This window comes from Gobio gobio (assembly GCF_949357685.1).
Source record: "Gobio gobio genome assembly, chromosome: 10".
Lineage (NCBI taxonomy): Eukaryota > Metazoa > Chordata > Actinopteri > Cypriniformes > Gobionidae > Gobio > Gobio gobio.
Window position 1 is genome coordinate 963,098 of NC_137116.1, and position 23,672 is coordinate 986,769.

Sequence of the window (23,672 nt, forward strand, 5' to 3'; positions counted from 1 at the left end):
TGAGTGTAATGGATGTAGGCCAGTAAAAGCTGTGCGTGTAAACCTCACTCCTCTGGCCTCAAGAGGCGCACTAGTGAGTCGAGTGGGACTGGTTATATTTGGTGCCGTGACCTGAATGGGAGTGAGGTTAAGGGGGGTGAATGTAATGGACGTAGGCCAGTAAGACCGGTGCGTGTAAACCTCACTCCTCTGGCCTTAAGAGGCACGCTAGCGAGTCGAGTGGGACCGGTTACATTTGATGCTGTGACCCGAAAGGGAGTGAGGTTTAAGGCCTGTACACAACGGGACGAATATCGTGCGCGCGCTTATCGCCAGCGTTTTTCGTGACGTTTTTCGGCGCGTCTTGAGTGTTCACACCCAAGCGATTTTCACTGGCGATGCGCCGAGTGAACGTGCACATTCATAGCGCTCAAGGTACACAAGGTGGTGCTGCGGCACTTTACACTTCTGACACTCGTTTGTCACACAGAAGAAGAAGAGAGACAGTATTTACGTGCTTGCCAAAACCACAAATATTATGTCTATGGCCAAAACCATTCACACACTTTTTGCTAACTGGCAAGCAGCATTATCAGCTCATTTTCTTCTTTGTCTACTTACTACTTCTTCTTCGTATCAGTGTGTGCTCGGCAAGACCGTTTTGTGCTCGAGCGCCACCAAGTCGTGTTTTACTGTCACTTAAGCAGCTCCAGGCACGTGAACAGAAGCGCTGATCTCATTGGTCGGCCAGTTTTTAACGAGCCACGTCAAAATAAAAAAACTAACCTGTGGTGTTTTTTTAAAAATGACGCTTTTACGCATGGCGTTTTACGCGTCGGTGTGCACTCACATTGGTGCCCTTTGTTTAGTCACGAGGCGTTAAACGTCGGCGATAAACGCTTGCGAAAATCGTCCCGGTGTGAACAGGCCTTTAGGGGGGTGAGTGTAATGGACGTAGGCCAGTAAGAGCTGTGCATGTAAACCTCACTCCCCTGGTCTCAAGAGGCATGCTAGAGACTGCTGACTTTAGTGTCCTTGTTAGCTCGCCCGCCTCTCATGCCAGAGACAACGATTCGAATCCCGCTATATTATATTTATATTATAAATATAAAAATCGGACTTTGACTTAGAAGTTTTTTGTTTGCTTTTATCTGTTCTGTGACAGTACATTTATATTTGTGTATTTAGCAGATACTTGTATCTAAAGCGACTTACAAAAGAGGAACTAAAACAATTTGTCCAAGAGCCAATAATATTTGTAATATACAATGGCAGGTTTATTAGACAGCTGGCATTGTATATTAGACGAGGAAGTAAGCTAGATACAATAGAGTTTAATGAAAGTCAGTGAAGGGTAATTCGTCTCCACATTAAGTTATCTGAATGTTTGGCAGAACAAATATTATTGCGTTTATTCTTAAAAATAAAGGTGCCAGGAAAATGTTTCCATAAAGGAACTATTTTGTAGCCAGTGTAAAGAAAATTCAATTGGATAGGAAACTTGTGGCAGTATGAGCCTTTCAAATCAGTTCAAATTAGCCAATTTTATACAGTTCACATAGTTACTATTGAATTTAGTGATCTGCTGACATCGGGTTGGCAGACATGGATTATGTGTGTGTGTTTGAAGGGAGGGGGACATCAGTTCAGTGTGTTCAGTTTGCCAGAAGTTAGCAAAATGGCAGAAATGTTGGCAGAGAATTTAATTTCCCTGTCTGGTCTTTGTCAATTCAACAAGCTCATGTGCGACCATCAAACTTTATCTCTTGCACCACTTGACTCTTCAAATGATCTATTAAGTGGAATAAACATACTGTTATGGGAGAGCTACCTATTCTGAGTTTGACAGGATCAAGTTGGAAATAGACTCATGTAAGTCCAACCTTTTGCTTGTCAAGGCCAAGAATACCCCAGAATACACACACACAAAGTGCTAGATATAATGAACTGAACATTCTGTTCATTGCAGAGCTGAGCTTGATCACAGCTTCACATATTGATTTGTCATGATAAACACTGACACATACAAATGTATACAAGTATCAAAGAAATTGATATGAGCATGATTTTACATAATATGAGCATATGACCATATGGAGAATATATTGTATAAAGCCCTATTCACAGGGGATTAGTATTATCTGGGGACCTCGTGTGATTTTCGTGTTGCGCACGGGATACGCGAAGCCTGTGATTTTACTCAAATTAACTGATTTGTTTCCCGGATATGATGGCAAGGCTTTGCGTAACAGGAAACAAATATAGTTTCGGGCCCTGTGCCATTTAAATGTTACCAGGTTAAAATCTAATAGCTCAAGCTTTACACTTAAATTATTTGTAACACATTAACCTCAAATTATGATGTGAACCCCCTCGCTTGATTGTGCACTATTTTGGATAGGCTATTGCTTGGAAATCTTGTCGTTATAGGTCTAGCTGTATGATACACTATATTGCCAAAAGTTTAGGGACGCCTGCCTTTACATGCACATGAAATTGAATGACATCCCATTCTTAATCCGTAGGGTTTAATATGGATTTGGCCCACCCTTTGCAGCTATAACAGCTTCTACTCTTCTGGGAAGGCTTTCCACAAGGTTTAGGAGTGTGTTTATGGGAATTTTTGACCATTCTTCTAAAAGCACATTTGTGAAGTCAGGCACTGATGTTGGACAAGAAGGCCTGGCTCGCAATCTCCGCTCTAATTCATCCCAAAGCTGTTCTTTCGGGTTGAGGTCAAGTTCCTCCACACCAAACTTGCTCATCCATTGCTTTGTGCACTGATGCGCAGTCATGTTGGAACAGGAAGGGGCCATCCCTAAACTGTTCCCACAAAGTTGGGAGCATGAAATTGTCCAAAATGTCTCTGTATGCTGAAGCATTGCTTTACATCCGACACTTTCTATGGATGCAGCTGCTCGGCCATGGAAACCCATTCCATGAAGCTCTCTACACACTGTTCTTGAGCTAATCTGAAGGCCACATGAAGTTTGGAGGTCTGTAGTTATTGACTCTGCAGAAAGTTGGCGACTTCCGGCACTGTGCGCCTCAGCATGCGCTGACCCCACTCTGTGATTTTACGTGGCCTATTACTTTATGGCTGAGTTGCTGTTGTTCCCAATTGCTTCCACTTTGTTATAATACCACTAACAGTTGACCGTAGAATATTTAGTTGTAATTGCACAGGTGGCAACCTATCACGGTACCATGCTTAAATTCACGGAGCTCCTGAGAGTGACCCACTCTTTCACAAATGTTTGTAGAAGCAGTCTGCATGTGTAGGGGCTTGATTTTGTAGATTCCTGTGGCCATGGAAGTGATTGGAAAACCTGAATTCAATGATTTGGAGGGGTGGCCCAATCCTTTTGGCAATATAGTGTATATCAGCAACAAAAGAATGTTCATTACCGCATGCTGCTAAAAATGTCATCCATCTCCATCGAATCATTCTTTTTGGTTTTCGCTCTTCTGGTGGTTTTCAGCTTTCTCTTTCTGCAAATTGTATAGTTGTATGGTGTATAGCGATATGACCCAGCACCCAAAATACTATCAACACTCCAACGCAGCCTCCATTCTTTGCAAAAGATGGATAAAAAGGCGCACAGGAAACAAAAATCTTGAAAAATATGATATACAACCCCACCAAATCCTGGCCAAACCACAGAGATGCCGATTCACACGGGACTAATATTATCACAGGTGTTCTGCGAAATATGGTAGGTCATTTGCGGGGGAATTTTTACTTTACAAATTATAGGCATGGCCGATTCTCACAGGAATAAGATCACAGACAACCTCTGCAATTATTACAAATGACTAGAGGTCACCAGGTAATACTAATCCTGTGTGAATAGCCCAGCCTCATTCTTTGTTCGCTCTTAAGAGTGTAAACAAATAGCTATTACTTTCTTGACTGGCTTATCATCATTTTGAGAATGTACACTCACCTAAAGGATTATTAGGAACACCTGTTCAATTTCTCATTAATGCAATTATCTAATCAACCAATCACATGGCAGTTGCTTCAATGCATTTAGGGGTGTGGTCCTGGTCAAGACAATCTCCTGAACTCAAAACTGAATGTCAGAATGGGAAAGAAAGGTGATTTAAGCAATTTTGAGCGTGGCATGGTTGTTGGTGCCAGACGGGCCGGTCTGAGTTTTTCACAATCTGCTCAGTTACTGGGATTTTTACGCACAACCATTTCTAGGGTTTACAAAGAATGGTGTGAAAAGGGAAAAACATCCAGTATGCGGCAGTCCTGTGGGTTGTTGATGCTAGAGGTCAGAGGAGAATGAGCCGACTGATTCAAGCTGAAAGAAGAGCAACTTTGACTGAAATAACCACTCGTATGCAGCAAAGCATTTGTGAAGCCACAACACGCACAACCTTGAGGCGGATGGGCTACAACAGCAGAAGACCCCACCGGGTACCACTCATCTCCACTACAAATAGGAAAAAGAGGCTACAATTTGCACGAGCTCACCAAAATTGGACAGTTGAAGACAAAAATGTTGCCTGGTCTGATGAGTCTCGATTTCTGTTGAGACATTCAGATGTTAGAGTCAGAATTTGGCGTAAACAGAATGAGAACATGGATCCATCATGCCTTGTTACCATTGTGCAGGCTGGTGGTGGTGGTGTAATGGTGTGGGGGATGTTTTCTTGGCACACTTTAGGCCCCTTAGTGCTAATTGGGCATCGTTTAAATGCCATGGCCTACCTGAGCATTGTTTCTGACCATGTCCATCCCTTTATGACCACCATGTACCCATCCTCTGATGGCTACTTCCAGCAGGATAATGGACCATGTCACAAAGCTCGAATCATTTCAAATTGGTTTCTTGAACATGACAATGAGTTCACTGTACTAAAATGGCCCCCACAGTCACCAGATCTTAACCCAATTGAGCATCTTTGGGATGTGGTGGAACGGGAGCTTCGTGCCCTGGATGTGCATCCCACAAATCTCCATCAACTGCAAGATGCTATCCTATCAATATGGGCCAACATTTCTAAAGAATGCTTTCAGCACCTTGTTGAATCAATGCCATGTAGAATTAAGGCAGTTCTGAAGGCGAAAGGGGGTCAAACACAGTATTAGTATGGTGTTCCTAATAATCCTTTAGGTGAGTGTATCTTTGAATATTAGCAAAGACAATTAAAAAATTGGCACTACAGTGCTACAGTGTTTTGGATGGTTAACGGGGTGTTGTTATGCTTGCTAAACTGATTTGAGTGGTTGTTAGTTGCTTGCCTCTTTCTACAAGTCAAAAGTGCCTAACCCCAAGTATCTATGACATTCTGTTGTCTAGATGTGACTAGTGTATCTCCTTCAAAAGTGACCTCTTAAAAGGACTAAAACACTTTAAAACACTTCTTCTGAACAAGCTGCATACTTTGAGGTATTATTCATGATTTTAGCACACACAGTGTGGGAAATTTGCACACTTTCATTCTCATAACTTGATGTTTGAGTAGGAGCAGTAATAGCAGTGATGCTTGCCGAAAACCACTAAATAATGACTCCGCTAGTGTCTGTTACTGGCCTTGAGAATCTGTTCTTACTCCCATAAATTAGCTGTTTTTCACAGGAAGAGTCCATTTTCTGAAGCAGCTTTTAGAAACAATGGCAGGATGTTGCTGTTATTCAGCAAACTATCACAGCAGCTGGCCTCTATCAGGCTTTCTAAAGATGCAGTGTTTTCCATTTGCTAAAATTTCACACCAAAAAACTAAATATTTTTTTTTTTAACCGTCATATTAATGGACTGAAATAAAGTAATAATCAGGTGACAAATATTGCTGTTCCAAGAAGTGTCAGCATAAAGTTCATCAGTTAGTTGGCATTTTATAAAGTTTGGTTCAAGACACACTAGCCAGTAAAACATCCTAAAAGATTTTTTGCATAATGTTCTTAGTGATCACCCTCTTCTTGGAAAAGATAGCATTAATATATAATATTAACCTTGTTGTGCTGTCATCCAAAAATGTATTCTACATGTACTTATTGATCTTGCAAGAGCACTCTCATGTTTTGTCAGGTTTGTTCAGCTTTATTATGATGTCATTGAATGTGTCCTGATATGTGTGATTCTGTTGATACATGTCAAGCGTGCCGCATGCTCTATATGTGTTGGAATGCTGTTTAATTTTATATAAAGATAAATTCAGTTTTGTCATATAATGGTGTGTGACATAACATAACATGTTGCTTAAAGGGTACCTATTATGCAAAATTCACTTTTATATACAGGGAGTGCAGAATTATTAGGCACGTTGATTTTCTGATCATATTTTTTTTCCAGGCACATTTGATCAATTCCAAACCACAGTAATCCTAATAACTACTATTGATTTAGTATTTAATAATGTATAAGTGATATATAATTGTTCATGAAGGCTGGAAATGAAAAACACCTTATATTCAGGTGTGCAGAATTATTAGGCATGTTTTCTTTTACAGATAAATTGAGCCAAAAAAGAGATTTAACTCAGACTGAAAAGTCAAAAAGTATTAAATGCCCATGAGAAGGATGCAATACTAATGCAATACTAGACATTGCAGTTAAGGCATGACCATTGGACAGTAAAATGCTCGTTGGGTCAGCAGGATCTGACAAAAACAGGTGGTGAAGAAAAGACACCTGTTAACTGCAAAAGAATTAAGAATTAAGGTGAAGAATTAAGGGTGAAACCATCAGGAACCCTTTAGTCTCCAGCGCCACCATTTTCCAAAGCTGCAACCTACCTGGAGTCTCCAGAAGTGCAAGGTGTCAGGATCTCAGAGACTTCAGTTAGGTAAAGAATCCTAAAAAATGACCCCCACTAGATAAGAATCACAAGCTGAAGTGTTGTAAAATACATGAAGAAGGTTTTTTTATAGGCTTTATGGACAGATAGGTTGAGAGTGACTCTTGAAGGACCAGCTCCTCATCCTCTAGTACCACTGTTTGAAGAATTCATCTTCCAGAATCTGGCAGTACGTTTTGGGAGTTCATTTTAGTCCATCCTGAAGTCCGTTTTGCAGAGATGGACTAAAAATGAACTCCCAAAACGTACTGCCAGATTCTGGAAGATGAATTCTTCAAACAGTGGTACTAGAGGATGTGGTGCTGGTCCTTCAAGAGTCACTCTCAACCTATCTGTCCATAAAGCCTATAAAAAAAACCTTCTTCATGTATTTTACAACACTTCAGCTTATGATTCTTATTTAGTGGGGGTCATTTTTTAGGATTCTTTACCTAACTGAAGTCTCTGAGATCCTGACACCTTGCACTTCTGGAGACTCCAGGTAGGTTGCAGCTTTGGAAAATGGTGGCGCTGGAGACTAAAGGGTTCCTGAAGCTTTCACACTTAATTCTTCACCTTAATTCTTAATTCTTTTGCAGTTAACAGGTGTCTTTTCTTCACCACCTGTTTTTGTCTGACCCTGCTGACCCAACGAGCATTTCACTGTCCAATGGTCATGCCTTAACTGCAATGTCTAGTATTTCATTAGTATTGCATCCTTCTCATGGGCATTTAATACTTTTTGACTTTTCAGTCTGAGTTAAATCTCTTTTTTGGCTCAATTTATCTGTAAAAGAAAACATGCCTAATAATTCTGCACACCTGAATATAAGGTGTTTTTCATTTCCAGCCTTCATGAACAATTATATATCACTTATACATTATTAAATACTAAATCAATAGTAGTTATTAGGATTACTGTGGTTTGGAATTGGTCAATTGTGCCTGGAAAAAAAATATGATCAGAAAATCAACGTGCCTAATAATTCTGCACTCCCTGTAGTATTTGAACATATGTATGTCCGCAGTTTGTGTACACACCCACCCTATTGTGGTAAAAATCCATCCACTCCATGTTATTTTCCCCATAAATCTAAAACTGGAATGTACTCCAATATGACGTCACATTGGAACAGGCCCCGCCCATGAATGGCGATGGAATCTACCTTATTAGCTTAACATCTCCCCTCAGTGAGCGGGTCCTCGAATGTAAATGTATTCTTATTAAAGCTACTAAAGTTATTCAATCAAGAGCAGTGATTGATTTTCTGTTTTTCTTTTGTTGTTTGATTCATATTATATTACTCTGCTGCCACTTTAATACACAGATCTAATATACACATTTATTCACTTGCTGTTTACGTTCACAGACATAACCAACTGTGTTTATGTGAACTTTGTGTGTTTTTGACATAACCTTGTGTGTATTTGACAGTTTAAGTGCAATAAGACGTGAAAGAGAGCTTAGTTTAATACTCACGGGACGCACCTCCTGACATCCAGCTTTCTGTGCACGTACTTTGGCTGTGTGCGCTCAGAAAACCATATATCAGAAGTTTAGACTGCTATGGCTTTAAAATGCATGCAGATAATAAACTTTAATGATGATGAAGAACTGCTGTCACGTGAATGTTACCACTGTAGAGATGACAATCAAAACCAAACAGATGTTTTGTTAGTTTTTTGCAGAGTATCTAAGGCACCTGTAGGCTCAATCCTTTTCTGGAAAGTGGGGTGGGTTTCCAAATTATATTACATCTTGTAAAAAGGGGCAAAATAGGTCTCCTTTAACAAATGTAAACATTTGTAAAAATGTTGTCTTATGTAGCCAGGCTTTTGACTATCGGCATATAGTCTAGTAGTCCACATCCTGACTGAGAGCCGCCCACTTAGACAGGATGAGTCTGTGAACAACATGTGATCTATAAATTGTTTTATTGTACGCATGCAGTTTAAGTGTGAGTTTACCTAAAATAGTAGATGTTACAATAATAGACAGATGTGGAAATAACAGTTTGAATTAAAAAAATTAAAAATCACATTATAAAACCCCATAGGAAAATCTCAAATTTGTCCTCTGGGTTCTGGCGTCATACCTGCACTACTCTATTTCACAAAAAAATAAATCAGAAAACAAACCTGAAAATACAGTACTGCTCAAGAATATGTATTTTCTAGTAAGTGCTTCAAACTAAACAAATATTTGATGCCACAAATCTCAAGCTGGCGAATCTAGTGCTTAGTTCTTTTTCAAAAGTGTCTATTGTAGCAACAACTTTTTCAGACTGTAGGTGTGCCGCCTGACGCTGAGACTAGTACAAATGTAATCCTATTATCATTTAATCGATATTATTGTTTTATAGATGTGAACAGATATGAGAATACACTAGAAGGTTTCAGCCAATCTACAAAGCCATTTCACGTTTAGTGAAGTTTATTAGACTTGCACATATGCTAAATGTTCACAGAATAACATGTTTTGGTCTTTAAAAATAAAATAAAAATTCCTGCAGCCTCTACAACTTTAAACATTATCTTTTGTATGCTGAGAAATTAGCTGATTTCACTAGGGATGTCGTTTTTAGAGCATGTGCTTCATTTCCTTGTTTATTTTTCCATGCCTGGTCCTTGAGGAAGCAGCTTTTGCTCTATTGATCAAATGTCTAGCACTCACTGTCCTGCTAGACAATGGCTGCTTTTCCAGGAGACCCTAGGGTCTTATCAGGTCCACTTCCCTTCAGGAAAGAGCAGCTGTGTTGCTGCGCAGGCCATGACACTAAAACAACAATGCAATGCAGAATTTTTGTAGCTTAAAAGAATAGTTCACCCAAAAATGAAAAATAAAACATCATAAAGACAACAGCACTATGAAAATACCATAAAATAATTCCAAACATAAATTCATGTTATATGTTAAACAGAATAGAGATATTTAGCAGAATGCTCACATTGCCCTTTTACATAAAACAAAGTAAATGGAGATGGACACCGTCAAAGCTCCAAAATGACAAACGCCATTGTGTGCTTTATTTCAAGTCTTCTTAAAGGGTTAGTTCACCCTTACTTTAATTGGCCTTCACCTAAAAGTTAAAACTAAAAGAACCTTCACCTTCAAATTAAAGATAAGTTTATGTTCCTCCATTGAATGTCCACACAAATCAAAACTTTGGCAATAAAAAAAGGACATTGTAAAACTAATCCACATGAATTGAGCAGATTAATCTCTTGTGAAGAGATATGATTGCTTTATATGAAGTACAGATTTAATTTAGACTTTTATTCAAATCTAAGCAATTATTGACACACATACATAGAGCACATCAAATGTTGTAAACAGGAAAGCTCAAATGTGCGCGCATATGCGCAAAACCAATTAACAGCAAAATTGAATTAGTTATTTACAGGAAATCTAATGGCTTGTATGTTGAACTATTCCCATCTATCTATTCCCATCACATTGCTTCAGAAGATATGAAATATAGGGTACACGTTATATAAACTACTTTTATTGTGCTTACTGTTTCTTTTTTGGGGCTTGAAAACCTCTGGTAACTCTATGATTCCATTATATGGGCATTCTGCTAAATATCTAATTTTGTGTTCTACTGAAGGAAGTCACATGGGTTTCAAACAACATGAGTAATTTCATAAATGATGACACATTATGTTCATTGTTTGGCGTACTATTCCTTCAAGTCATGTGATTGGACACAATTTCCAGAAAATGCTTTAAGGCTGTTGTTAGAAGGCTCTGTCAAAGATTTTTATGGGACTGCCCACTCATAAAAATTGTCCATGTTATAAGTAAGATGTGTCCTTGCCCAGCCTGCAGAGTTCACATAATATATAATGTGAATAGAGACCTCCTGCTTCCTCTGCAGGAAAATGGGAGGGAGTGCTATGAGGTCACTTTCAAAACATGACTCCCATTCAGACAACGCCACAGTGGAAGATTTGTTTGAGTTATTTGCCTGCTCTGAGAAGTCACTGTTCCCATGTTCAAAGTGGTGAATGTTATTCACAAAGCTCTTACTTTTATGGACCAGAACTAAATGGAAAAAATGAAAGATACAGGGTTAGTTTTCTTCTGATTTGACTTGACAAGCACTGAAATAGATGATATACAACAACCAGACATTTGAACTCGATTGAATTTATGCCTCTCATTTTCTTAAATATCTGAAGATTTTTCACTTAAAATAGTGTAGTTGACAAATATCCATACACTGTCCAGTATATGTGGAAACTTCTTTTATAATGTTCGGAATGCTTCCCAGGTATCACTTAATGAAGCTGGATCAATGTTCAAAACATTACATTTGTGTTATTTTGTAGTTTTGATAATGTTACTATTATTCCAAAATGTGGAAAACCATAATGCCAAAAAAGGGTGGGTGTGTCCAAACTTTCGTCTTGCAGTGTAAATGTTCAGTTCTTTGTCAAATGGTGGATATGCTTTTGTTTTTGTGAGCCTGGCATGTTTGTAGCATGCTGGTTGAGAGGCGCAGGAGGTAGACAGGAATGTGTTTTTCCCCTCTTGCCTTGTAATTAGGCTGTTACCAGCAGGCAAACACAGTGATACCTCTCAGCTCACAGCTGGAGGGACGGGGAAGTCCTGCAAGCTGCAAATCAAGAGAACATGCTTTGAGTTGACAGGCTAGACTATAGTCGCAGGGACTGGAAACCTGGTCAGCTGCATGAACAACGTGCTGCATTGCGGCATACACAGTTAGTGTCCAATGCAAAACATATTGAAGCATTCGGGTTCTGTCTCCACGTGGTACCGTTACTTTGCTCAATCAGTGGAAAAAACTGCTTTGGCCCGTTAAATGTGATCAAACGGTACGCAGTATGCTTTTAATTAGACACAGCCTTTGCCAGCACTACTTAAACCAGTGTAGTGCTCCTGTTTTTCTTCTTTGGCCCAACAGTTTGCTCATTATATCCTGCATTCAAGCCGTTTGCTGCCTTTGTGGAGTCTTTGTGCTTGAATGACATGTCCGAGCCTGGTCATATTAGCACTGTGTGAAATAGGAAGTGTCTGATGGAATGTGCCTGGGGCTCTGTGAAAACAGTTATGTGTAACATGCTTCCCCTCCTCTGAAAGGGCGTAAGTGTGTTTTAACTATATTTCCATGGCCTGCTCTGTCCATTGGTATTGAAATTTACCATCCTAAAAATGTGCAGAATGTGATATTATTAAAGGATTAGTTCACTGTAAAATGAAAAAAATTACCCCATGATTTACTCGCCCTCAAGCCATCCTAGGTGTATATGACTTTCTTTTTTCAGTTATATTAATAAATATACTGATGAACTAAAGGCGTGTGGAGTACGTTTATGAAGGATGGATGCATTTTTTGAGCTTCAAACTCGTTGGCCCTGTTCACTGCCATTATAAAGCTTGGAAACATCAGGATATTTATTAACCCATTTAATCCCAAATTTTTCCCAGACACAAAAATATCCAAATCATGTGTCATTAGTATCCCTTTGAAACAATCAATCATCATTTTTTGAAATTGTCATGGAAAAGTGTGTGAAAAAGTGTTTTATGATCGGTCACAATTGTGACCGGTGGGATACTGTGTTGTATCAACCATTGTATTGATTTAATATAGGACTATTTGACCTGTGCAGTGTGTTTGTGTGTGTTTTTGTGTGTGTGTGTGTGTATGTTTTTTTTTGTTTTTTTGTTTTTGTGTGTCTGTGTGTGTGTGGAGTGGAGATCAGACATCAGAGGAGACGTGACCATGTGTGAGTGTGTGTGTGTGTGTGTTTGTGTATGTGTGTTTGTATGTGTTTCTGTGTGTGGAGATCAGACATCAGAGAAGACGTGACCGTGTGTGTGTTTGTGTGTGTGTGTGTGTGTGTGTGTGTGCGTGTGTGTGTGTGTGTAGATCAGACATCATAGGAGACGTGACCATGTGTGTGTGTGTAAGTTTCTGTGTGTGTGTGTGTGTGAGTGTGTGTGAGTTTCTGTCTGTCTGTGTGTGTGTGTGTGTGTGTGTGTGTGTGTGTGTGTGTGTGTGTGTGTGTGTGTGTGTGTGTGTGTGTGTGTGTGTGTGTGTGTGTGTGTGTGTGTGTGGGGAGATCAGACATCGGAGGAGACGTGACCGTGTGTGTGTGTGTAAAATTAGGTAGAAAGGAAGGTAGAACAGTTAGCCTATGTGTATTAGTATGTAGATACAATGGGTTATCCCACCGGTCACTATTGTTGCCGATGACATGTTTGTGAGTTCTATGACCACATTAAACAAAGTTGAGTAATTGCAAATGCCTATATCAATACTAGACGCCTTAAACAAGATGTGTACCAAAAATCTATGTCCTATCTTTATGTTAACATACTTTACCAGCCTTTTCTTTGGGAGCTTTCCTGCTGCCATCCTCTTCTCTTGGCACAAACAGGAAGTAAACAGCTCTGGTCATGTGACAATTTACAGTAAACATGCGACACTGCACATATTTCATTGAGACCCTTTATTATTTCAATATCTGCTGGAAATGCATTGATAGATCATTCAGTAACATTTTTATAGCCTTAGAAATGAAACATTTTTTTACGGTCACTATTGTGACCGGTGGGATTAAATGTGTTAATATAACTCTGGTTGTGTTCATCAGAAAGAAGAATGTCATACACCTGTGTTGTGAGGGTGAGTAAATCATGGGGTAATTTTAATTTGAAAGTGAACTAATCCTTTAATAACATGTGAGGTGTGTGTTATATGTTGAAATCATATAAAATGAATGTAGTGGTGCCATGATATAGTGATACAGTATTTTAGATGGTAAGTTTGTGCTGTGGGGACCACATTGAAAAATATTTAAGATTCTGCTCTAAGGTCACTGATCAAATAAGCAAATTAAGACATTGAGCACAGTGAACTTCTTTGTACAAAAGGCCAGATTTTCTTCCTTTGAGATGCAAAATGCTGTTTATCATTCTTAAATCAGGCTGTAAAATATGATCCTCGGGTTTTATTAATGCCGGCTCTTACTGTCATTAAATTATATTAAATTAAATTAAATTCACATTTATGTGTATAGTGCTTTTCACAATACATATCGTTCAAAGCAGCTTCACAGAAAAATGCATGCATCTACATTACAATTTAAAGTGATTTGTCCATGTTTTTTCAGAAATGCACATATACAAAGCACACAGATTAGCTAACAATGTATTATTAATCAATATAATAATTAAGGCACAGAGATAAGTGAAATAAGAAAACATGTTGTTAATGAATAGGGTAAATGAGCATGGGTGCGTGTTTATGCAGAGCTGCGTCATCTGAAATCCGCGCATTAAAGGTGCAGTAAGTGATTTCTGAGAAACACTGTTGAAAGTGGATCGGACCGAGCACCACAACCAAGTATAAAGGTGTGTTCGACATCGGCTGCGGCTGGAAGCAACTGATCGGCGAGAGTAGCCGCGTGCAGGCGGGGAGGAGCTGCAAACGGAGACGTGAAGTCGGACACTTTCTGCTTCCCGCAGTGACGCTCGCGCTGTGTCTGCACACTTTATCAGCTGAAGTGAAATAAATGCAATATTTGGCAATACACAGATGTTTCAGAGACATTATTGTCATGTAATACTTTATGCACTGCTTAATACAGCGTGTGTTTGTACAAGAATAAAGTTCAACATATAAGCCTACACTATCAATGAAGTGGGGTCTATGTTTTTAATCAGTTCTATTTTGATAAACATGACAATATAACATCGCGACTACATGAAATGAGGTTTTACTGTTATAAAAAACAGATTTGTGCGCATTAGTGGAGCTGAAGGTTTTAGAATAAACACGAAACACACGTCATCGCTGTCATGCGGTGAATCTGGCCAATCCTGGAACAGCTGTGTCGTCATCAGAGTCCGTGCAGCCTTGTGCAGCTGCTCTTGAGAAACTGCACGGCTGTAATCGCCGGCTGCTCTCGAATCGCTCTCGCGGCACTTTGTTGACATACGTCACTGTCACGTGGCGTCGGCGCTGCCTCAAGTCGGACAAAATTTCTAACCGGCATGCACTGCTTCAAGTCAGCCGCCGATCGGTCTGCGCATCGCTGGGTGAAGTCGAACAAGCCTATTGTCTCTGCAGGATAGTAATAGGAGTTACCTGATCAGTGGGCGAGGCCATAAACAGAGGGGCGTTTTCCACTGCGCTACCTGATTTGCTCATATCACAGTGTGGGTAGGGTTTAGAGGTGGAGTCGGGTGAAGGGGATAATTTTATTGTGTGATTTATAAACCCACAAATTTAGAAACACCCACTTTTGTTCTGCAGAGATACTCCATACTCACCAAAACACACTTGTAGCCAATCAGCAGTAAGGGGTGTATATACTCATGAGTAAGGAGGTGCCTGTGCTGCATAGCATGTTCGAGAATTTGGGTGCGGAGCTATCAAGATAGGATAGGCATTGCTGCGTCCCAATTCGCCTGTATTACACCCTAAAAGTATGTACTCTTTTTGTGAAGAAAAAGTAAAAAAAAATTGAGTGTGTAGCAAAAGTAAACACAAAGTAAGTGAAGCAACTGTGTAGTAAAAGAGTAGACAAGCTTTTTTTACTATCTCGTCATAAAATTGCGTCTTAGCGTTGCATCCTGACATGAATCCTGTCACTGTAAACTGGCCTGTCAATCATCTTGTCACAGTTAAAATCCTCCACATTTTATTTAATTTCATACCATATTGGAGAGAATGCAGTAGCACGTTGATCTGCAGTCGTGGGTCTTTCATGTGGAGAAAGTTAATGGCCAAACATCCACATTGCAGATGAAATATAACACGAATAATATTAAATAAATATTTCTTATCAGGTTAAACTGATTATTAATCACTCAAACCTTTATCTAAACCTCATGGCGCATATCAGCCATGTTTTGTAGTTTTTAAACACTTTTTATTCATGTTTGTAGTTCTGAGCCGAATCCTCCGCCAAAGCACAATGGGTTGTGGGTAATATTAGCCTTTATAGTGTGCACAGATGCACACTTCGAAAATATATCAGAAATAGTAGACCATCTTTTTAACATACTGTTTTGGGACAAGCTTATTCTAATCTCACATATTATTTAGGATGGATAGTATGGATATTGGGGAGCAGGGCATGTGATACTTTTGGGTAGGGCGTGAGTGTTTTGATGATTTCAAATATCAACAGTGTTTCTCTGAAATCGCTTACTGCACCTTTAATGTAAAAGGGTGACATAAGTACTATGGCATTTTAAAGTCAACAATTCACTAAAAGTGTTAACGTTAATAATATAATTTGTTGCGTTATGGTACCATGCCCAAAGAAAACCCCTATATTCCCTCTCAAAAATATTTTATTCTAATTCAGTAGATGCACTGAACATCAGAATTGTATACTTGTTCAGTGTCATTGCGTATCTTCTAAGTTTATTAAGTTATTTAGCTTTACATGGGGTGTTGTATAATGATATTTACAATCCAGAGTCACGTCAAGAATGAAGCACAAAATTAATCAAACTTGATCAATTCTTATAGTACATTAAAGCTGCTGTCCGTAACTTTTTTGTGTTCAAGATTTATATAATGAGAATGTACAACATGAATCCATTTTCCAACCCGTGTTTTTGTCTTATACCCTGAATCATTATGGTACACTTATAATAAGTGTTTATATTGGGGCTATTTCACACCGGACTGGTAGGAACCGCTGCTGAGGAGCACAGTACCTGCGTGACTCGCCATAGACATAAACAGAGAGAAGTAGTTCTGGCTGCAATGTTCTTCCGCAAGACGCATGCAGTTCTTTTTATTAACCGCTAGAGAGCAAAAAGTTACGGACTGCAGCTTTAAATGGGACAAGTTTAAAGTAGCAACATTATACTTACCTTTATTTTTATTTTGCAGATGTCTTTGTATAAAAAAAAAATAGAAATTAAGAAAAAGACAAGCAATTTATAAGTCTGCAAAATTAATAATGCTACAATACTACAATTGTGCAATACTGCAATTGCAATTCTTGTCATTTAAACCAGGATATTACACAGAGCAAAATTGAAAATGAAGAACAGTAGAGAAAGAGAAAAGCAGGTGTGCAGAAAAATGCATAATTTTTCTATAACAATGGTGGGAACATAAGCAATGAAACATCATATATAGAATGGCACAAAGGCCATCTAAGCATCAACAGTAATGAATAACCCATTATACTACAACAATAAAAAGATCATGGTATGACTTGCACACAATTTACTTGTTATAAGGGGTAAATCTGTTCTGTAAATCTATTTTTGTCAGCAAAATCTTGTGTTGAAATTAACCACAATTTAACCTCAGGACTATGTGTGCAGTCTAAAAACAACTGTTTCTATGATGTAAGACCGGAGCATGTTTCATCTAGAAACTGTGTCACTCTGACTTATCCATCATTGCTGTGTGTGTGCTAATAAACGTGCAATGTAACATGCATCAACACAATTATCAGCCCATGTCAATTGTGACAATCCAGGGGTCAGTTGCTTAGACTTGTGTTAAGACTGTGTCTTAAGAACTAGTTTGACCAACTAGAAGTTATACAAGAGAATTAGACTTACTTTTCCAATCCAAATTAGACCAATCTACCTTTTTATGTAACTGGCTTTAAAAAGTTAGGACCAGTTTTGAAGAAAAAAAATAGATGACTAACTTGTAAGACTAAACTATGTAGCTTATGCAACCAGCCACAGGACCTACCATTGGCTCTTAACAACTGAGCAACCCTTAAAACCTTGACAGTGATTTAACACATTTGGACCAAAAACATGTTGTAGAATCAAACAGTCTAGAGATGCTTTTAGGTTCAGTTGCAGGTCACCAGCTCTGCAGCTCCCAAACTATTTTTTCATTAGTCAAGTCAAGTCACCTTTATTTATGTAGCGCTTTTTACAATACAGATTGTTTCAAAGCAGCTTTACAGTGATAACAGGAAAATAATGCAACAAAGTTTGTTTCAGCTGATGCTAAAATGTGTATTAATTTAGTTAATTTATCGATACAGCCGCTCTAGAGAAAACAGTGATCGTTCCAGCTCAGTTCAGTTCTCATACAATGGTGTCAATGCAGGCAGATAAATAATATTGTTGAATATTAAGTCTGATGTTTCTATGGCACTGGAATTTTGTCTTTTGCTTGCAGGTGTGCTAATTTGTCTTCTGGAGGGGCGACAGAAGGCTCCATAAAATGACCCAATCGGTGCATATAACCTCTAAACTGCCAAGTAAGTAGATGTTTTTTATTCTCTCGATAAATAGTACTGTTTCAGGATGAACATCTGCTATGTTTTCATTGCAGATCTGAGTACCCCTTTTCGTTGCTCTACTGAGGAAGAAACAGATCAAGGTGGCTCCTATTCTGTACAGACACCCTACGGATTCCAGCTGGACCTTGATTTTCTCAAGTATGTTGAAGAAATCGAGAGTGGACACAGCATTCGTAGAGCTAATGTGAACCCTCGGAGGGGATCTCGGGGTGACCGTGGGCACCAGCGGAATTTGGGTATTGGGGGTCGGACCAGTGGCTGGACCTCCACTGAGTCCCTTTCCTCAACAACCAGTGAGAATGGCCAAACTAACCAACCTTTTCTCCAGAGCCCAATTACACCACCTAGTAAATCACAACCACTTTCTCCATTACCAGTGATCAGTCCCAGTCAACCTACTTGGTCCAAAGTGCCACCACCACCTCCACCACGCAACCCTAGGGTAGAGAGAACACTTCTTGAAACTAGCCTTCGGCTGCAACAGGAGCAGAGTCAGTTTTCAAATGGTTTAGGCTCTAATTTGTCTGACCTTTCCAAAGTGAGTTCCAAAGCAAGTGGATCTAATAGGGACTTCTCCGTAGCTTCTTCCCAGCTTGCTTCAGATGCTCACTTTCAACAGATATCGCCTGTTGTTCAGAACCCCCTTTCTGGGATCTGGACCAGAGCAAGTCCTCAGACATCTGGAAGGAGCACTCCAGCCTCCAACTCAGGAATAATGCCTCCCGGGCAGCTTCACACAGTGCGAGAACAGATGGCCTCTGCCCTTAGGCAGCTGAAAGAGATGGAAGAGAGAGTGAAGGGAGTACCAGCTCTAGAAAGAGAAGTTGCCATGCTTCGTGCAGAAAAGGAAAGGTTGGCCATGGAACTTCGAAACAAAACAGAAGAACTTGATGCAGCAGTGGGAGCCTTTCAACCAGAACCCCTACCATCTCCATCACTTTCAAATAAAAGCCCAGAATGCAAAAGTGATGAAAAAGATAAAAAGGAAACCATCTCTTCTGTAGAAAAAATATCCATAGCAGTAGGTAGTGACATTCCTCTTGAGACTGTGGTAGTCTACAATCGTCAAGCACTCAAGGATGTTTCTGTCGAAACTACTATTGATGTTTGTCATGCAGCTGTTGCGACTGAGGCTAATGTCATGCATGATGAGGGAATTCAGACTGGAGTGTATACAGAAGATGTGGCAGTCTGGGTAATAGAATCATTTCTAGGGCTAAAAAGTGAGACAGAACGAGAAATTGATACCCTGCAACACACTATCAAATTTCAACAGGAGTCAATACAGGTTCTTGAGACTCGATTAACTCAGGTCAACCAAGATCTTGAAACTTTAAGGGCTCAGGAAATTGAGAGGACGTCCAAGATTATGTTGGACAAAGAGACAATAGCTAAACCAGAGACAGTCAATGCCCAAATGCAAACATGTCCTGCTGAAGTTTGTTCAGTTGGAGTGTTGTTTCCAGATGTGACTGACCCAGAGTACCTTTCAAAAAATGACCAAAGCATTCAAACAGATCCCGTGGAAATTTCAAAGGAAAAAAATGTGGAGCTAGTAAGCATTGGTATCCAGTGGGAATGTCTCGATGTCAATGAAACACAAGACTGTGAAGAACAGACAACTTCTGCTGAGAGTAAGCATTGCTATTTTTTAAATGTCAACAGAATTTTTTACTTTTGTAAAGCATGTACATGGTCATACTATGCACAATTATCGTTGTATGTAATGCAGCCATTTTGCTAGGAGTTAACCAGTAATAAATGCCGCAATAATATAAAGCCGGTTTGCATTTATGTAATACAGGTCACTCAAAACTCAAATACCACCATACATTTATTTCTTGTTGAATATACTTTATCTTAAACGGATTGAGAATGCCGTTTCATGTTGATTAAAATAAATATGTCAAGTCAAGTCAAGTCACCTTCATTTATATAGCTCTTTTTACAATAAGGATTGTTTCAAAGCAGCTTTACAGTGATAATAGGAAATTAATGAAAGTGAGTTTGTTTTGGCTGTACAGCAGCTCTAGAAAAAAGTTATTTTCCAGCTAAAGTAAGTTTTTGATTGATTTATTTCCATTGTAAAAAAACATGTAATAGTTATTTACTTTGGGCTGCTTACATGACACCATTTTCAACTAAAATAGAAAACGTTTAATGCGTTCTGGCCGTTCTTTTGCATGGCAACAGTGTTTGGTGGCTTGAGAACACAAAAATAGGAAAAAATTGTCCATAGGAAAAACCCTTTAAAAGTGATTTCTTTGCTATAAAGCTGCAGGCCCTCTGAAATCTATCATGAAGAGGAAGGATGGGAGTGGTGCTGGTGCAGCTTCCAGTGGCAAAAAGAGCTTGAAGTTTGTTGGAATTCTAAATGGAGGGTGAGTTGCAAGAGCACATTTTTAAATAATGAGATACGAGTGCCTCACACGGCTTATTGCTTTTATAAAATGACAACAACAGCAATATGATAAAAGAAATTTATGAATGATAATAAATCTTATGCCAAGTAACAAGTGTACTGTATGTATATCACTGGCTTCCAACATGGCTTTGATACTATATTTGAAGATACTATACAAAATGTATCTGCCTAAATTCTTACAGGTATGAGTCGACCTCTAGTGAAGAGGATGAAGAAGAGGATGAAGAGAGTTCCTCTGATGGAAGTGAGGTTGGTGCATGTTCAGACAGCAGCGTGGAAGAAGAAGCAGATCTAGAGGATACATCTGAAGAAGAGATGAATATAAATGTGGATGAAACTGATAGTGATGAAAACATGCCAGCTGGGACTGAAGATTTAAAGGATCAGGCAGAGGAAGTGAAGGAAAAGTAAGTGCATGTAGATTTTTAGGATGACTGAAATGCCACATATAATAAGACACAAATAAAAATAAAGTTTTGTCATTTAGTCCACATGTCTTTTAACCTCCTAAAAATTACTTTTAGCAAAAAATTGAGGTCTATCATTTTGTTCTCATCAACACTAAATTGATATTATCTTACAGGTTTGAACTAAGTGCCAAAATGCGCGAGGCTTGTCTAATTTTGAAGAACCACCTTAATGATGGAGCAAAAACTGTGAAGAGTAAAGAAGTGGTAGGAACAAATGACACATTTCCTTTTATTCCCATTGTGGTTATTATTCTAAATTAATCAGTTCCTTCCAGTCAAACTTGACAATTAACTATTAAGTTTATTGTTGCTTTGCTAACTTGCACAGTTGTCCAGCACTCATACCATTCAGCTGGAGTGGTTCCGAGTATCCAGTGCAAAGATTGCCCAGCAATTACGTGTGTCGAATTACCTGATGGCTTTCTCAGAGGTCTCCCCCGTCCTGCTGGAACACATAGTCAACATGACCGACGGCAACGGCAACACTGCTTTACACTACAGCGTCTCCCATTCCAACTTCATTGTTGTGGACCTGCTGCTTGACACAGGTTAATATAATTTTTTTTATTTTTCAGAATAACATGGTAATAAGCAATGCAATCCCAAAACTGAGATTATAACAACCAGTACCTAATAGTGTTGCTGAATTCATTCTGTTGCAAGGGAATTAATGTAATAAAATGTAAGTTTGAGAATGCATCAACTTTTGGTGTCCTTAAAATATACAGCTAGCAGAGTTGAACAAAGGCCCGTTCATGCCAAGGACGATAACATAAATGATAACGATAAAGATCATTATAAATATAAAAGAATAGCAAAGTCCACATTGCAACTACAACGCTAATGGCACAGAGAAACAATTTCATTGGAATCACTTTCAGAATGTTTTTTTCAGCCAATCAGAATCCATCCTGCTCGAGCATTTAAAGCAGCAGATGACAAAACTGCAGCATGTGCTTAGAATAAACAGAACAATATCGTCCGCTGGTGTGGACGCTAATATATTTATCTTAATAATTATCGTTCTTGGTGTGAATGGGTCTTAAACCATGGGAAAATGCACCCAGCTACATTCCTTAGCTTAATGCTAAGAAAAGCGTGTTTTTGTTATATAGTGAATACTGTGTAGTGCATGTTGTCTGAAACAAAATGCATTAGACAATGCTAGTCGTTCAAACAGTAGTATACAACATTGTTGTCACATGGCCTCACTATATTGCATGTTTAAGTGAGTCTTGTCTTGTTGTTACCTTTTATTTATCATCCAAGTTTGTGTATTTTTATCTTGTTCATTTGTTACTGGAGGTCAAGTTTTATACAGTAAAGTCCATTATTAGATTTCTCTATATTTGGCCGAGCGGTTGTTTGGGTGGCTCGTCAAGATCTCTATAATACATAAAATAAGTAAGCTTGACCAGAGTTTGTGTGGGGAGAAGAATTTATTGAAGGTAGTTGTGTAGCACAGTTCTTCAGCAGTGATGTTAATGTGTCAGCCTTCAAAGAATCTTAACCCAAAGTTCTGTCTGTGGAACAGAACTTTATCTTCTACAAACAATAGATACAATGCTGTTAGGACCTCCCATTGGAGGTCCTGCAATACACTGTTTAGATATTCTAATTCTATGGGCCGTCTGGCGGTATAGGCCAATTGATTCACCTATCAGTGTCTATGGGCCATATGGCTGTATGGGCTATTTGTTTCACACCTTTACAGACACAGTTTCAGTTGATTGTATCTGAGGCACAGTAACTATGTAAATGCATCTGACTAAAGATAACTGAAATACACATACTCTTTCAGAATCTTTGTCCAATAGTTTGGGACATTGTTACAATACAGGCAACTTCAGGCAATGTATATTCAGCTTTGGATGTGTTCATGTGCAGGCATGTGCAATGTTGATCAGCAGAATAAAGCCGGATATACAGCTGTGATGCTGGCAGCCCTTTCAGCAGTGAAGGAAGAGGACGACATGGCAGTGGTCCAGAAACTCTTCCGTCTGGGCAACGTTAATGCCAAGGCGAGCCAAGTAAGTCACCCAGTTAATTAGATATTCATCTGCGATTATATCCTCTGCTAATTTGAATATGACTCATCAAGTTACACTCTTGAAAATTAAGGTTCATTATTGGCATCTATTGTTCCATGATGAATCTAACATGGGTTCTTTCCGTTGCACAAAAGGTCAACATGTTAAGGACTATTCACTGAAAGATTCAGGGAACATAAAATGGTTCTTCTATAGCATCACTGCGAAAACCCCGGAACTTTTATTTTTGAAATGTAGATAGATGTTGTTGGACTTATGACGCCTTTCAATTTATACATTTCTAAACTCATTTGGTGGTCACAGACTGCTCTCCATTCAATATGGAATACAACCACCATTGAAAAGTTTGGGTTCAATAAGAATTTGCTTTTACGATTAATATTTTTATTAAGCACAGACACATTAAAATAATCAAAAGTGACAGTAAAGACAATGATCACAGTTTCCAGACAAATAAAAGCAGCACAACTGTTTTCAGCATTGATAATAATAAGAAAAGTTTGTTGAGGATCAAATCAGCATATTAGAAGGATTTCTGAAGGATCATTTGACACTGAAAATTCTACTTTGCCATTGACAGGAATAAATTACATTTTACAATATATTAAAGCATATTTCATATTTCACAATATTACTCTGTTTGAACAAACATTAAAAAAGCTTACCGACCCCAAACGA

At 38.9% G+C, this 23,672-nt stretch overlaps 1 protein-coding gene across 1 annotated transcript in view; it reads left to right on the plus strand.

The window, feature by feature from the left end:
- The window catches only part of kank3 (KN motif and ankyrin repeat domains 3), a 30,841-nt gene that overhangs the window by 2,351 nt on the left and 4,818 nt on the right, over positions 1 to 23,672 (plus strand). Inside the window, exons 2-8 of the mRNA XM_079827494.1 lie at positions 17,925 to 18,006; positions 18,081 to 19,682; positions 20,324 to 20,429; positions 20,656 to 20,880; positions 21,057 to 21,147; positions 21,272 to 21,491; positions 22,831 to 22,973. Coding sequence (XP_079683620.1) covers positions 17,970 to 18,006; positions 18,081 to 19,682; positions 20,324 to 20,429; positions 20,656 to 20,880; positions 21,057 to 21,147; positions 21,272 to 21,491; positions 22,831 to 22,973 — 2,424 coding nt within the window. The 5' untranslated portion in view covers positions 17,925 to 17,969. The remainder of the gene's footprint in view (positions 1 to 17,924; positions 18,007 to 18,080; positions 19,683 to 20,323; positions 20,430 to 20,655; positions 20,881 to 21,056; positions 21,148 to 21,271; positions 21,492 to 22,830; positions 22,974 to 23,672) is intronic.